Source organism: Sinocyclocheilus anshuiensis, unplaced genomic scaffold, assembly GCF_001515605.1.
Source record: "Sinocyclocheilus anshuiensis isolate Anshui unplaced genomic scaffold, SAMN03320099.WGS_v1.1 scaffold1189, whole genome shotgun sequence".
In the NCBI taxonomy this organism is placed as follows: domain Eukaryota; kingdom Metazoa; phylum Chordata; class Actinopteri; order Cypriniformes; family Cyprinidae; genus Sinocyclocheilus; species Sinocyclocheilus anshuiensis.
In genome coordinates, this window is record NW_015552686.1 from 482,425 (window position 1) to 499,094 (window position 16,670).

At 36.9% G+C, this 16,670-nt stretch overlaps 1 protein-coding gene across 1 annotated transcript in view; it reads right to left on the reverse strand.

The window, feature by feature from the left end:
- The window catches only part of LOC107667607 (ATPase family AAA domain-containing protein 2-like), a 110,329-nt gene that overhangs the window by 11,521 nt on the left and 82,138 nt on the right, over positions 1–16,670 (reverse strand). The window contains exons 25-26 of the mRNA XM_016459316.1: positions 6,785–7,348; positions 6,215–6,321 (exon numbers count right to left, since the gene is read on the reverse strand). Coding sequence (XP_016314802.1) covers positions 6,215–6,321; positions 6,785–7,348 — 671 coding nt within the window. The remainder of the gene's footprint in view (positions 1–6,214; positions 6,322–6,784; positions 7,349–16,670) is intronic.

The window sequence follows — 16,670 nt, forward strand, 5'->3', positions numbered from 1 at the left end:
TTTTTTTTTTTCTGATTATTATTTCATATACCATGTTTTACAGGGTTAAGAGTCTGTGCTGCTGAAGTCTTTGCATCATCCGATGCTTGAGCAACTGACACACAATCAATTGCCTCTGGGCTTAATGTGACGCGTATCAAACAAATTTAGCCCAGTACTAGCTACTAAAAAAGAAAAAAAGTTTAAAAACACAGACTTAAGGTTTGAACTGCCAAATATAGTAATGTCTTACACAGTCTGATGTGCTGTCCAAAATGTCAAATCTCTAACTCGTTCTAAAACGAGGGTTAGGGTTCGGCCAATCAGAACCAATTACATGTTTGCCTCTCCTGTTGTCATTTCCAGTGACAGCAGAAGTAAAGCAGAGATATCGTCAAACTGGCGTGAAATTTTCATTTGGTTGCTTTGTAATAGTCGTGCATCTATTTTGTGTACTTAAATGCACCAAAACAACAGAAACAATGGACCCACTACAGCTCAATAGCACATAAATGGCGTAATGCCTCGTCATCATCATGTCTAAATAAAGATGGCTAGCATAATTTCTCACATACTAAGACAGACGTTCTATAAACACCTTTTACAACTGTCTGGATCAGGTGTAATTCTCAGCTTGGCAAGTTTGGCCAAATATATCAAACACATGCACAAGCACGTTTAAGTTTAGGAGAACGGTATCCTAGCATAGCACATGTTTATGTTTGGCTAGCGCTGTACCATAGCAAAGTATGTGTTGCAAGCTGGCAAGATCTATTTCCTGGCATGTGTTTTCCATCAGTTCAGTCAAGAGCTAATTTATTTTAGCTCTCTTCACACTTAAACATTCGGTGTTGCTGAGAGAGCAGAAGTAAAAACTGACTGAAAATGCTCTCTGAAGAATAAACTGCTGAAATCAGGAAAATATAAATATGCACAATTATCAAATTTAACAATTATATTGACAATACGAAGTTCATTTAGTCAATTTGCATGCAATTTAAATACGCATCTGAAGCCGGGTAAATCTCATGAAAATGAACTTTTTCACCATAAAACCAAAAGACAAAACAAATATACATTAAATATATTATAGAATTATAAAATAAATATGCTTTGCATCATTACTATCAATCAATCTATCTATGCAATCTATCTATCTATCTATTTATAAAATTGTGTTATTTATTATATAATGTACTTTGTATTTATTTATTTATTTAGTGTCCCATATTCCCTACAAATATGTCATAAATGCCTAAACTAAAGTCATAAATGCAATAAATAAATAAATACAATACAATAAGCCTTGTTAAAATTAAGTAAACAATAAAAAACTCAATAAAAATAAAAATAATACATAAATTAACTGGGTGCATGTCAAAAACATCACATTTCACCCCAAAATTAAAAGCCTTATAAAGCAGCTAATATAGCATACACCACATAATACATTGTTTTAAAGGTTTAATATTAGAATAAAATAAAATTAAAAAAACATTTAAATAATAACAATAAATTAATATCACAATACAAAACCATCCAGGCTTCATTTTCTTGATGAATATTATAACTTCTTATTTCCTTTTGTTTGATGTTGTGGTGAAATGTGCACTAGACACGTTCTTGACAGGTTTCCTGAGATTCACCCAGCTAGAAAAACGAACAGGGAACATGTCAGACTGAAAACGGACCAATCTCTTTGGTCATGAGAACAGCAGACATGAAGCTTGACATGCTATAATAAGCATGCTTTTAAGAAAACATTACATGTAAAACCTTCTGCTGTGTCCAAGGCAAAGACAGATTTAGACAAGCAAGTCTTCTAGTTGAGCGATGGAGCCAAATGGCCATGATCACATTAAAGATCCAGCGAGGAGACAACCCTTCCAAATCTCCAGGCTCAACTTGTGTGGTTTTTTCGCTGTTCTGTGGTCTTTAAATTCAGCATTATTATGCATCCACACACTGACACATGATGTCATGCTGGCTTCTTGCAAAGCAAAAAAAAAAAAAAAAACATCATAAATACTGTTAAATAATTTAGTCTGATTTTCTGAGCTAGATTCAGATTTTGCAAGCCAGAATCAGACAGGCTGTGATTAAAGTAGACATGTTCAGAGAAAGAGAAGCGCACTTGCCTGTTTTTAATTTTAATACAAATCTCTCATGTGCTCCAACTGCAGAACATGTATAATACATTCTATTAAGACAAACTGACAGCTGAAATGGTCAAGTTAAAGAAGTGGAAGAAGTGATGCAACCGCTGTGGAAGATCCAGAGGATGAACTGTGTAAAATTAAACCTTTGAGATCAATTTGAGACACATAAGGCTGTATTGTGCAGCACTGGGTAATATTACTATTTCACACTGCGATGGAAAAGATTTTTCATTTATTCCTAAAGAAAAGCAGACTTTAGAGCACAGATATTAAAAGAATAGTTCACACAGAAATGAAAAGCACAAAAAAAGCACCATAAAAGTAGTTCAAACAACCCATGCAATATACTCCTGTCCTCTGAAGCTACAGTGTAAGAAAGCTTTGTGTTAGAAACCGACTGAATGGACCACTAAAGCTGTGTGGACTAAAAAATGGCACCGCTGGTTCTAATGTTCTAATGACCAAAATGCACATTTCCAACTGAAGTAAGAATAATAAATCAATTAAAAAAAAACAATAATGAATACAGGTTAAAAGCTAAGGACTAAAACATTTACCCTATAAAACCTACTCTATCATGTTTGATACTCAAATTTCTAAGGCCTCTAAATTATCAACATGATTAAAACTTTGCTGAAAAGCATGTTTTACACAAACATCCACAAGCCTTCTTATGTCCTCTAATTGATTGTTTATACTTTTTAGCAAGCAAAAGATCTTTTAGTATAATTGTAAAAATGCCCACCTTAAGGTCGTGGTTTACAAGTCTTTTTTTTTGGCGGGGTGGGGGAGGGTTAAATCTTTACTGATTTTAATAAAATATAAGAATAATATTGTTCGTGATATTTCCGTATAACCACACACATAAGCAACTTTTGGAGATTTACCTGATTATCCATGTATCTTTTTTTTTTAAATGTTAAAATGTATCAAATATTATATATCATATAGGCTTTTGAGGAATCTTTTGAAGAATCTCTATTTGTTCATGATTGTTCATGATTGTTTGTCATCGCTGTGCTATATACATTTTATACATTGCATTATATGTTTGCCCCCACAATTAAAATGAAGCTCATAGTTTCCTGTGACGGCCCTTTAATTCCAAACCTATTTGAGGGCCGTGCTGCGCTGCAAAAATGTCATTAGTAATGAGTGCATCTCCAGTCAATGAATATGAATGAAGCACAGGAAAACAGCCCACTTTTCATTCCTAATATGTGTCAGGCATTTTGCCACCCCAAACACGAGATACCTGCTTAAACGGCAACTCTCACCCCACTTCAACGGCAATTCAATTTGTTCCATAAGCCAGGGATGAAAAAGCAATTATTCACAGCATCCGTCACTTCACGATCTGTTTCTTAAAGATATCAGCCTTTTCTCGGTAAATGAACAAATAAGCCGGCGGATTAGTGCCACACGTGCTTCCGGGCCTTCGCCCCCCATCGCTTCGCACAGCCCAGCTTTTTAGCAAGCAAAAGATCTTTTAGTATAATTGTAAAAATGCCCACCTTAAGGTCGTGGTTTACAAGTCTTTTTTTTTGGCGGGGTGGGGGAGGGTTAAATCTTTACTGATTTTAATAAAATATAAGAATAATATTGTTCGTGATATTTCCGTATAACCACACACATAAGCAACTTTTGGAGATTTACCTGATTATCCATGTATCTTTTTTTTTTAAATGTTAAAATGTATCAAATATTATATATCATATAGGCTTTTGAGGAATCTTTTGAAGAATCTCTATTTGTTCATGATTGTTCATGATTGTTTGTCATCGCTGTGCTATATACATTTTATACATTGCATTATATAGAGTCGACTGGGACGTCTCTTCTTCAGATGCTCCGGTCACCAGTCTGAGCACTACAGTTGGCACGCTGGTGCTGGTGAGAAGAAAACTCAGCACGCCTGCCATTTGCCGTGTTGAAAGTGTAAGTCTCACACATATTTCACTTGCTAGTTAGCAAACAGGATGTGCAGCATATTAAAGGGATAGTTCACCCAAAAATGAAAATTTGATGTTTATCTGCTTACCCCCAGGGCATCCAAGATATAGGTGACTGTTTCTTCAGTAGAACACAAACTGAGATTTTTAACTAAAACCGTTGCAGTCTGTCAGTCATATAATGGAAGTGAATGTGAATCACGGCTTTGAGAGTGTAAAAAAACGTCTGAACCAGGGCTGTCCAAACTCGGTCCTGGAGGGCCGGTGTCCTGCAGAATTTAGCTCCAACTTGCCTCAACACACCTGACTGGAAGTTTCTATGCCTAGTAAGAGCTTGATTAGCTGGTTCAGGTGTGTTTAATTAGGGTTGGAGCTAAACTCTGCAGGACACCAGCCCTCCAGGACCGAGTTTGGACAGCCCTGGTCTGAACTGTCCTGAGCGCGTCCTGAGTGCGTTCGCGTCTTCTTCTTCAGCCAGCGCATGACGCGTCTTCTTCTTGCTTTACGGCGGTTCGCAGACTTATAAGTGCATTACCGCCCCCTATCTCTCAAATGGACCATTGACACTCCTAATTGAGATTGTAGATAGTGTCAATGGTGGCGGTATGTTTTTTTTTTTTTTACTCTCAAAGCCGTAATTCCCATTCACTTCCATTATAAGACTGACAGACTGCAACGGTTTGAGTTAAAAATCTTTGTTTGTGTTTACATACTACATTTGCAAAAATGCATACTAAATATCACAAGCACATTGGCAAGGAGTACCATATCCCAAAATGCAACGTGACTCGATCTTCCATTTTAAATGTGATAAATTACATATTAACTGTTTTTTTTCTAAATAATTTATATGCATTATTTGATTGGACTGGAAAAATTAAACTTAGAGCAAAAATAACAAACAATTATATTTTGTTTTGAATTATTGCATTATTTATTTCTCATAGGATAATTAAATACCACTCACTAAATTCATAAAAACTAAAGCATACTGTATGACAGAGATTTGCATAAGAGTTTGATTTATTTACGAATTAAAAATATATAAAAAATATATTAATAATGATAGCTAAAAATATAATGATCACTAATAATATACTGTTTCATATACAATCTAAATAATATAAATAATAATAATATATAATTACAGTAATAGATATATAAAATTCATAATAAAAATAATAAAAGTAACTGAATTTTTATTTCACAATTCAGATTTTTTTACCCCTCGAAATGTATGAGTTTATATTGTACAATTATGACTCTCACAATAAAAACTCAAGACTTCTTATTTCCTTGCAATTGTGAGTGATCTTGAAATTCTGACATTTTTCTCAGAATTGCAACTTAGGTATAACGTCAATTCTGACTTTGTAACTCACAATTGTGAGTTTATATCACACAAATCTGAGAAAAAAAAGTTGTAAACATTTGGAAATTGCGAGGAAAAAGTCATAATTGTGAGATTGCAATTACAAGCTTCAATAAATAAATAATAAATTCCATTATAAATAAATAAATAGGCTGTATACAGTATAGAAATGCAGTACATAGTATGCAAACTAGTATTCCCTTCTAAAAACACACTTTAAAGAAGATGAACTTGTTAAAAGATGCACTGGTGCTATCTAGAGAGGAACAAAAGCACAAATGTGCTCGTAAGAAGAGAAACCAAATCGATGATTGCCGCCCTAATTTGATGAACTTGATAGCAAATAATTAAATGGAAATGAATGACTCAGCGAATGAGAGTGAATGAATCCCTCCAAAAATGGCCTAAACAGCCTAATGATGATGATGATGAAGCAGTCTCCACACTGATGAGTTTCTTTCCAAAATTACTTGATTGGAGTGATTTCCCTCCTTCTGAGATTGGTATATTACATTACATAATGTGCGCAGAGAGCTTGTGGGATGTGCTTATGGATGTATGTTACTTCTGAACAATTACTGGAGATAATCACAGACACCGGAAAACCGCATTTCCAACGCATTAACTTCCAAGGTTTGATGTGGGTTATGATTTTGGTTTCAGAGGTGGAAAAAAAATCATTGCAATTTCCTAAAGTATTAAAACACATTTTAGCTCTTAAGAATGATTCATAACAATAATATTCATCTCACTTTGAGTCGCTGGTGGTCAACCACGAGAGCCGGAGGTGGCAGAAGTTCCACAATCTCCTCGAGTCCGACGGCCGACTTGTCTGACTTTTTCTTCCCGTTTGATGAACCTATTAAAATTAAGCAAAGTCACACTATGGAAATAAACAAACCTGTACACGCATCACACCAGAAACACCTGGTGAAGGACAAACAGACGTATATGAAGAGACGAGTCCGCAGGGTGTTTCTGTTGGTGTATTTAACTCTCGGCAGGAGAAACGCTCTCCAACAGATGGTGTTTTGAAGTCCAAAAACAGAGCATTTTTCTCCAAACTGCGATTAACCGTACAGTTGACTATCAATACTAGGAATTATTCATCTGTTCTGCATGTTTATGGACATCTGGTAAGACTAAAATGTTATTTTGGACAGTTAATTATTTAATTACACTTACATACGTGAGAGAATTATATATAATTATGTTTATTGCTGTGTTCTGAGTCTCTAAATTCAGTGCATTAACATTTTAAATGTATGAAAATATATGCTTAGTTAATACTTTGGGGTTTGTGAAGTCTTCTCACGCCATACCTTCTGTTTCATGGTCGCCATTAGATGCCATCCCCTCCGCTGCTGTCACATTCTCTTCTGCATTGCATTCTGGGGCAGAAGGCTCCTTATGCTCTGCTTCAAGTGCATCTTTATTAATTGAGTCTACCTCGGTTTCTTTATCAAGAGCCTCACTGTACACGCTGTCCATAGATTCATTTCCATTCACACACTCTTGAGGAGCAGGGACTGTTGTGGCCTCCTTACTGCTGGAAGCCTCCTCTGAGGGGGCCTTGATGGGCTCCTTCTCGCCCTGAGAGTCCTGAGTGGCCGTCGGCTCAGAGGAATTCTCCTCCTCCGTGGAGAGGATGTGTCCGTTGGCCTGGAGTGGTTGCTTGTCAGGATGGAGCTCCATGGCATCACAGGACGACTCGTCCTGGGTGAGACAAGCGTCACCTTGCACCATTGCAGCAGAGTCGTCTTCTCCCTCCTCCTCCTCTTCCGGTTCATCATCTTCCTCCGCTTCCTCCTTTTTATAGCTCTTTTTCTTCCTGATGATGCCCCGCCCCCAAATCGGTCGCCGCCGCAACTTGCGCTTTATGTTATCTGAAGACAAAAAAAGATTAAAGTCAACTAAGAGAGCAAACAAGAAATGCATAGATTATTAATTCATCCTGCAATATTGCAAATCGAGAACAGTTCAATAGGAAACTAGTTTTGGGGGAATATTCCAAGTCTTTTTTAAATGCAAATTAGAAATAATTTCAATTTTTTTATTTGTGACTCCAAAAAATTTTTTACAATTGCTTTTAACACAATGTTGACAATGTTGACAACATCATTGAATCACAACTGAAACTACAACATGCACACTGGAGAGATGTAGTGTGTCCACAAGAAATTAATCTGCAGAATTCATTTCAAACTTTCTTTTGCACTTTTCTTGCTTCACTTTTACCCAGTAAAAGCACAGCATATAAGCAGCTCTGACCACACTGAGAAAGAACAGTTTCTACAATTATGAAATCTAAAAAAACAAAATCAATTCAAAACAAATGCAATTCAAAAATAAAAATAAATCCCAAAATAAAATAAAATAAAATGAGAGGCAGACAAACTAAAAGCCACCCAACTCTTTTCTGAATTATAAAATAAATACAGAAAATAGTAATTGTTTCTGCACATTGAAATTTATAAAACCTAAAAAAATAAAATGCACAATTATTTTTCATTTTCTTTTTTATAAAATAAAATAATAGGTGGCTTCAAATATAACACAAAAACGTAAAGCTACAAACTAAAACTCTCAATTTTGATTTCATGGGAGAGTAATAGAATAAAAATTACGCAAAATTTGTGATTCAACTTATACAGTACAGTACATACAGAAACATTTAAAAGCTTTCAAGCTGTGCAGGGTCTTGCATTTTAATAACTTACATTCACCTCGCGATTCTCGTTCACTAATTACATGCAAAACCCCTGTCAAAATCACGGGTGTTGGAAGCGGGTCTAACCGTTCATTAGACATGACTGACTGCATGATGAACTTCTCACCCTCATGTCTCATAGTCACTCAGATGACAACGACAGAGAGGGGAAAGAGGGAAAAAAGTGTGTTGTCGTGACTGTCACCAGGAAGCTTATGCTGAGAGCTCCAGAAGCACGGTGAGAAAAATAGACCGAGGCGGGTGGGCCAATCTGTTAGCGCTACACGACACCTGTCCACTGTGTAATTGGTCGGAGAGGGAGAGAAAGGGGGGTTATGGAAAAAAAACAGAGGGGGAGCATTGCTCGGCATGCAGGAGGCCATGCTTAAAATTGTAATTGAAAACAATGGATGGCAGGCCAGATGTGTGCCATATATCAGAGCCCAAAAGGATTGGGCTAATTTTCCTCCACCGGCTGCTGGTGTTTCGTATTGGGCTTTCGGTGACTGAGTACTCACACTCCACTCACAATAATGGATTCCCAAAACACCCCTCCTATTCTAAATACAACAGTTTTTTTTTTTTTTAATCGGAGAGGTTGATTGCGAAACACTTGGTGCTCCCTTCGGATGAAATCAGAATGATCGAGTGAGGTGTGGGAGAGAGAGGGAACAAGCAAGTGGAAGAGAGAAAAAGGAGGACCTTGGAGATTGCCAACATATGGATACTAGAGAGAGAAGCAAGAGAGGGGAGCAAAAGCGAAAAATAGGGGGCGAAAAAAGCTTTTCCATTTCCAAAAATGTAGTAAAAACTTCAGGGTGAAGAGGCTAAAGGTCTGACGCTGTAAAACTTTAACAGGCTTCATTCCACGCGTTCCTCTGCTGGATTCACAGCACTGGTCTGGGGTAACAGGTCTCGAGTTCAACAGTTGGGCTTTTACTGTCTGTTCCTTCTGCTGTAACTGCAGTCTAAGACTCTTAACTCGAGGACACGTGTGCTTCAGGTGCTACGCAGATTTTCATTTTGTTTTGCAATCCTTTTAAACTAAAAAAATAACATTGAAACAATTAATCATGATTAATCTTGTGATTCTTTTTATTTTTGCATGAGAGAAAAAGCAATTTGTGTAATTTGTTTGGATGACTCTTCAGAACATCAGAACATATGTCTGTTTATCACTCACAGGATTGACTTTGATTAAAAATTGCGGTAAGACTTAAAGCTTTTATGTATAATTAATTATAAAAGTAGTTTTAATGCATTAATTATGCCTTGTAATGCACCTTATAATGCATTGTACAATCTCATAAATAATTGTAACCACAGTTAATACATAACACTTATCAATTCATTGTTACACTATGCATTTTAAATTCGGTTATAATTATTTACGACAAGATATAATGTATTACAATGCACATTATGAATAATTATAATGCATTATAGCATTTAATAACCCTTTATAATTCATTACACATAAAGGCTGTAAGTAAAGTGTTACCAAATTGCTAACCTAACTTAAAAGTGACTAACATAAACTAACATCAAACATTTTTAACTTGAAGCGACTAACATTAAACAAAACAGTACTCACAATTTGTTTTTTGTTTTCATTTAAAAAGGAATAAAATTTAAAGATTAAATAATCGCAAGTATGTCAGTCATTCGATATTAGGTTATGTTATGTTAGGTAGTCACTTTGTTTTCTATGTTATGTAGGGTTAATCACAAAAAATAAAACAATGTGACTAAACTAACAACAATATAACATAAAAAACAAAGTGACTCATCTAACAACATTAAAACAAATAAAGTGACTCATCTAACATAACCTAACAAATAATAACAAATTGACTAACCTAACGTATTCTAATATGACAAAGTGACATGCATATAAGTGGCTAACCTAACAAAGTGACTAACATGATAAACAAAGTGACTAACATAACATAACATACCTCTATGACTAACCTAATGTAACCAATTATAACAGATTAACATAACATAAAACAGCGCTTAACCTAACACAACATAACAAAACAAAGTGACTAAGCTAATATAAAACAAAATACAAACTTAGCTACCTAAATTAAAATACAATTATTAACATTACACAAAGTGACTAACCTAACAAACTAACTTAACATATCAAAATAACTAACCTAACATAGAATGACTAAAACAATATAAAACAGTGACTAACCTAATAACCTTACCTAAAATACAATGACTAACATAGCCTAAAACATAGCATAAAGTGACTAACCTAACAACTTAACCTCACATAATATAATAAAGTGACTGATCTAAAAAAGAATAACTAACATTACAATCAAACAAACTGACTAACCTAACAAAGTGACTAAACCAACAACCTAACCAAACCTAACATAGAATGACTAACATAACATAAATCTCTATGTTAGTCACGTTTTTATGTCAGTCATTCTATATTAGGTTAGTCACTTTGTTTTATATGTACAGTCACTTTATGTTAGGTTAGTCACTAACATACCATAGCATAGCATAGCATAACTTAAAGTGACTAAAATAACATACGGTGTATGTGTATGCTATGTTGCAAGTACACAATGAGTCATATGAGTAATACACAGTATAAGTCAAAATTTCTGCCTTGATAAATATCAACTCTTACATAGGGTTTTTTAAAGTACAGACAGAAAAGGTTGGGAAACCAAGATAAGTCTTGTGTGAAAACCGTTAATTTTGTAATTTGGTTTGTTGCCACTAATTGTGCAGAAATTCCACACTGGACTAGAGCCCTGCGCGGGACTGTTTTCTTAAACCCGCACCCGCCTGCTCCCTCTGAATGTATGACCAGGACCACCCACTCCCGCAACCTATGTGTTCCACTCCCGCCCGCGCCCGCAATGTTTGTGTCCACTCCCGCCCGCTCGACTCCATTTCTACTACACGCCAAATCCCACCGTTCCCCGCAGGTCTCCCGCGAAATTTTCTGACCGCCCACTCCCGCCCGCAGCAAAGGTAAAACCGCCCGCTCCCACGAGATTTGCGTTGGGTCCCGCGGGTCCAGTGGGAGCCCAAACCCAATGCAGCCCTCTACACTGGGCCTTTTAAATTTGAGCTTCAATCAATTTTATAAACTGGTTTTATGAAATAAGACAGCATAAGCACCATCACGCAACATGTTAGAGCACATACACCACCCATCAAGACACTAACCGTGTTTGTGTCCATCAATACATAAGCATTCATGTAACAGGCCATAAAATGCATCTGAGTTCAGTAAAATAACGCTTCAGCTGCACAACAGATTCAGTCTGTTGCATATTAGCATTTGTAAGGCATTTGATTTTGTGGACGATGCAATTCAGCGACAGCAACAACATCAGTCCAGACTGACATACCTGTACGTGACGACTGACTGTGAATACAGATAAGCAGCAAATGAAGCGGAACTGATGAGCCCTAATTTATTAAGATTTAGCAACTGGATGGTAGAAAGGTGCACGTAGCAATTTACACAAAAAGGTCATTTCTTTTTGCTCGCTATTTTGCTTTTTCCTTTGTGGCCACACAAGACCTAATTTGACATTTCGGCCAAATCACAGTACACAATAGCCGTGACTCGCTCTAAAGAGACCCATGCGGTGCATCAGGCCCTAATGATGCGTAATTAAGTCCACAAAGGCTCCGTGTATTTGCGTGTGTTCAGCCAGAATACTGGGCTTATGATTGAACAGCACTACAGAGGAACTGGAGACCGCCAGGCTGCTTGGACTGATTGATAGGGGAAAATAGAAAACTTGTACTGCTGGAGAACATATTGATGTGTCCAGATTGCATCTACTGCAAGACGCTGACAACAGCGTGATTGAGGCCAGATCATCGTCAAAAGCTGCATTAAAAGAGAGTAAAGGAGATCTCCAGGACGGTAACATTGCAAAATCTTATGTATGCCTACCTCAAAAGCAATGAAGGAAAGAGCAAAATAAATAAATAATAATAAAAAGTAGCAATGATTGTCAGTACTGTACGTTGCCCTCTGGTTTCGAAATCAGATCCACAATAGAGCCAAAGGCAGAAGATTTCCAGCCCTGTAAAAGTCAAAGCTTGACAAGGAATCAAAACACCGGCTGTGGCCTCCAGGACTGTGTATCAGAACCCTTGGGCTTCACCGTTAGGAAAAAATGCAATGCAATATGAGTATCTGCATTATTAAAACTTCAGTCAAAGTCATAAAATCCCAGCTTATCTGCTTCTCATATTTTCCTCACATCGACCTAACACTGCTTTACATGTCGACCAGGTAGATAGAAAACTAGCTTGAGGATTATGATAAAGCTACAGTCAGTCTTTAATGTTTAAGCCTTGAAATGCTTTTTGTTTGTTTCTCTCTCTCTCATGCCAGCAGAGGTTTTTTATTGATGGGGTGTCTAGCGGCATTATTCTAGACAGGTGGACATGTTTCTTTGTTGCTAAAGCAACAAAGTACATGCTTAACTAATGTAAATCAACAAATGAAATAACATATTCACAAACAATTCTTCTGCACTAAAACTATTCAAGTTGGATAGAATCAAATCACCATCCAATCATAATAAATCTATAAAATAAAATAAAAATCAATCATCCCAAAATTGTACATCACATTATTTGGATAAGGATTATATATATATATAAAGCTTCAATCCTATGCTTCTCTACTGTGAAAATAAGAGTGCCAGATTAAAGGCCAAAATAAAATAAAAAAATAAAATAAAACTTGAAACAGAATTATAATTAGAATAAATAGAGGTGGGTTCCAAGCTAACAGGCATGAAATAAAAATGTCACAATTCTTAGTTTTTGATGTTTAAAATAAATAGGCAATGCAATAAAAAAAATAAATTAAAAAAATCTTTCCATAATTAAATTGAAAAAAAAAAAATTTACAGGTGGCTTCAAAGCTAACAGAAAAACTAAAAGCCACACAATTCTCCTTTTTTGGTTTATAAAACAAATAACCAATTCAAAATAAATAATTCAATACAAAAATTCAATACAATAAAATAAAAATTCAAATCTATATTAAAACTGTACATATGGACTGCACTATATGCTTTTGTATATGGATTTTATAGTTAAGGTTTGCTTCAATTGTTTGCATCTCTACCGTGAAAACAGAAGAGTACTAAAATAAAGGCTCTCAAAAACAATAATAAAACCATCTCATTTTCATGTAAAAATTCCAGACTTGAGTTCAGCTGGCCAGAATAACTCAGCTAGATGTTCTAGTTCTAGACAGGGTTGTTTTAAAGTCTGGAGGTCAGCTGAGGCAGCTCAGGTCATGGTCATATTGGGGGTTGCTGAGCTGGATGGAAAAGAAGCTTCTGTCATTCACATGCGGATGGATGGATCTTAACTACAGTCACTCCTTCAGAAACAACAGGCAAGAAAAAAAAAGGATGGAAAGTACAAGCTCGCCAGGGAGAACTTCCTGCAAGCTTTTCACAGGCTTGCTATGTTTGTGAATGGTAGGGGTGTTGTTCCAAGGCCCAGAATAAACCGAACAGCACAGGAAACGGAGAGACGTAAGTGTGCGAAAAGAGAGAGAGCGACTGACAATAATGAAAAGGAGAAAAAGAGAGCCAGGGGAGATGAAAAAACAAACGGTTGGCAGGATAGTATAAGTTTGCATACGTGGTTATGGTCCTTAATGTAACCCCTAAAATATCAGAGGCAGCGCTTTTTCATCATCACAGTGTGTCTGCTATATAGATTTCATTTATAAATGTCACCTTTCTAAACATAGTGATTACTCATGGCTCAGCTCTCCCGGCCACGTACAGGCGACCTTTACGGTTATTTCAGGGGAAATTAAAATATTTTTAAAAAGTTACTTTTATATAAACATCAGCCAGAACGAACGTGAAGACATTTCTCAATTGGGTCAGAGTAAGCAAGCACAGGCCATGACTGAGTATGCATTTCAATAACATTTACAGGATATGGTATTTACATTTGCATGCATATCTATCTGTCCTTCCATCCGTCTGTCTGTCCATCTATATGTCCAACATTCATCTACCCATCTGTCCATCCATCCATCTATCTATGCATCTATCCATTGTCCCCTCTATCAATCTGTTGTCCCATCTAACCTTTCCGTCCATCCATCTTTTCATCTATGCATCTGTCCATTAATCCATCATTTATCTATTCATCCATGCATCCATCCATCTATCATAAGTATAAGTATCCATCTATGCTTCTATCCGTCCTAACATCCCATTTTTCTAACTACCCTTCTATCCATCCACCTGTCCATGCATGCATCAATTTATCTATTAATCTCTCCATCCAGCCATCTATCTATGCATCTATCCATCCATCCATCATCCCCTCTATCTGTCCTTCCATCCTTCCATCATCCCATCCATCTTTCCATCCGTCCGTCCATCCATCCATCCACCCATCTGTCCACCCATTCATCCTTCGATCCATCCATCTTTCAATCGTCCATGCACCCATCTGTCCATCCATTCATCCTTCCATCGTCCCCTCTATCTATCCGTCCATGCATCCATCATCCCCTCTATCAATCCTTCCATCCATCCATGCTTCTATCTGTCCATGCATCGATCATCCCATTTTTCTTTCTACCCTTCTATCCATCCACCTGTCCATGCATCCATCCATTTATCTATCCATCCAGCCATCTATCTATGCATCTATCCATCCATGCATCCATCCATCGTCCCCTCTATCTATCCGTCCATGCATCCATCATCCCCTCTATCAATCCTTCCATCCATCCATGCTTCTATCTGTCCATGCATCGATCATCCCATTTTTCTATCTACCCTTCTATCCAGCCACCTGTCCATGCATCTATTCATCCATCTGTACATGCATCCATTTATCCTTCCATCCATCCATTTATCTATCCATACATATATATCATTCCATCCATACATTCTTCTATCCATCCATCCATCTATCCATTCACCTATTCATCCATACAAACATATATCTTTCCTGACTGTCAGGATCATGTTCCATCCATCCACTAAAAGAGAATATCGATATTTTCTATAAATTATTCAGTTGTTCTAAAATATTTTAATTAGGTATTTGGGATTTCAAAATAAGAAAGCTGCAACCACATCCCAGGAATTCACAGATGTCCCTTTTGCCATTAAAGAAAAAGCCAGAGAGAGGTCAGGGGTCAGCAGTGTGCAAGTGTCAAGTGGATACTGTGGTCATTACCTGAGAGGAGCCCAGTGCAGGGCAGGAAAAAGTTGTCATTCTCCAGTCTTCCCACTTTTAAATAATGCATGGGAATTGTTGAAGCATGAACACACAGTCCCAGACGGTTGATATAAAAGTGTGTGCGTTTTGTGCGCGCGCGTGTGTGTGTGTGTGTGTGTGTGTGTGTGGAGGAAATGCTCTTCTTGGAATAGCTCAGCACTTTGTAATAATTAAAAGTGCCACTGCATGCATATTTCATGCGGCGCCAGGAATATTTAGCCGTGCACCCCCCACCAGTACCTGCCAAAACACCACCTTATCTCACATTTATTAAACTGTGCGATAGCATGCAAACAATACAGCAGTCACTTTTAGGTCCGCCTTGTAGGAACACCTTTTTCCATGATTACTCCTATGATGCAACAGTGTGAAAACATCGCTTGCTTGTCTAATGTAATGAACAGGTGAATGTAATTTATGGAAAAACAAAGGCTGAAAATGACTTCTTACCAAGGCACGCTATGCTAAAAACCTGAACATATAGATGAAGATTCACTTTAAAGGCCAACATAATTTTCCATGAGAGCTTAGCATTTAAACGGGACTTTAAAAGGGATTTTTCTTGCTCTTTTGAAATAAGTGTTTGACATACCAGCCTATCAGAACCATTTATTGAAACCAAGCTGTAAAAAAAACTGCAACCACTAATCAATGAAGCCAATAATAGAAGCTGACAACAAATTTCATTATCTAATAATTAGGCATTCGTGCCCTGCATGTGATGCCACTAGGCTTGCCGCGATAAACGGTGCTAACGGTTATACCGGTGTTAAGCCGCAACACCGGTTACATCACTTTCCCACCATGGCACCGACCCCCACCGTCATTTTGATTTTTTTTATAGTAATAAAAATCATTTAGTTCAGTAAAAGAACAAGACACTACAATTAAAAACTGAACGTGGCTGCTCAATGCAGCATGCCGAACGACAGTAGCATCACAGATCAGATTTCATTTATCCAGTGAGGAGAGTGAGTCAAGCTGACTGACAAAAAGAGAGAAGTGAGACAGACAAGACGATCGCGGATGATTTAGTTTCGAAACGAAATGCAAAAGCGCCTGTTTGCCAATATTTTGGCTTTTGAAAAGCCTGTTGACTTTTGCCGTTTATCTAAGGTGATTTTGGAAGTTTTTTTTAAACATTCGTTTCTTATTTAATTGTTCCACAGTGTTTGCTGATTTTTACTTTATTTAAACTTTGTATAATTTATCTATTTTATTTG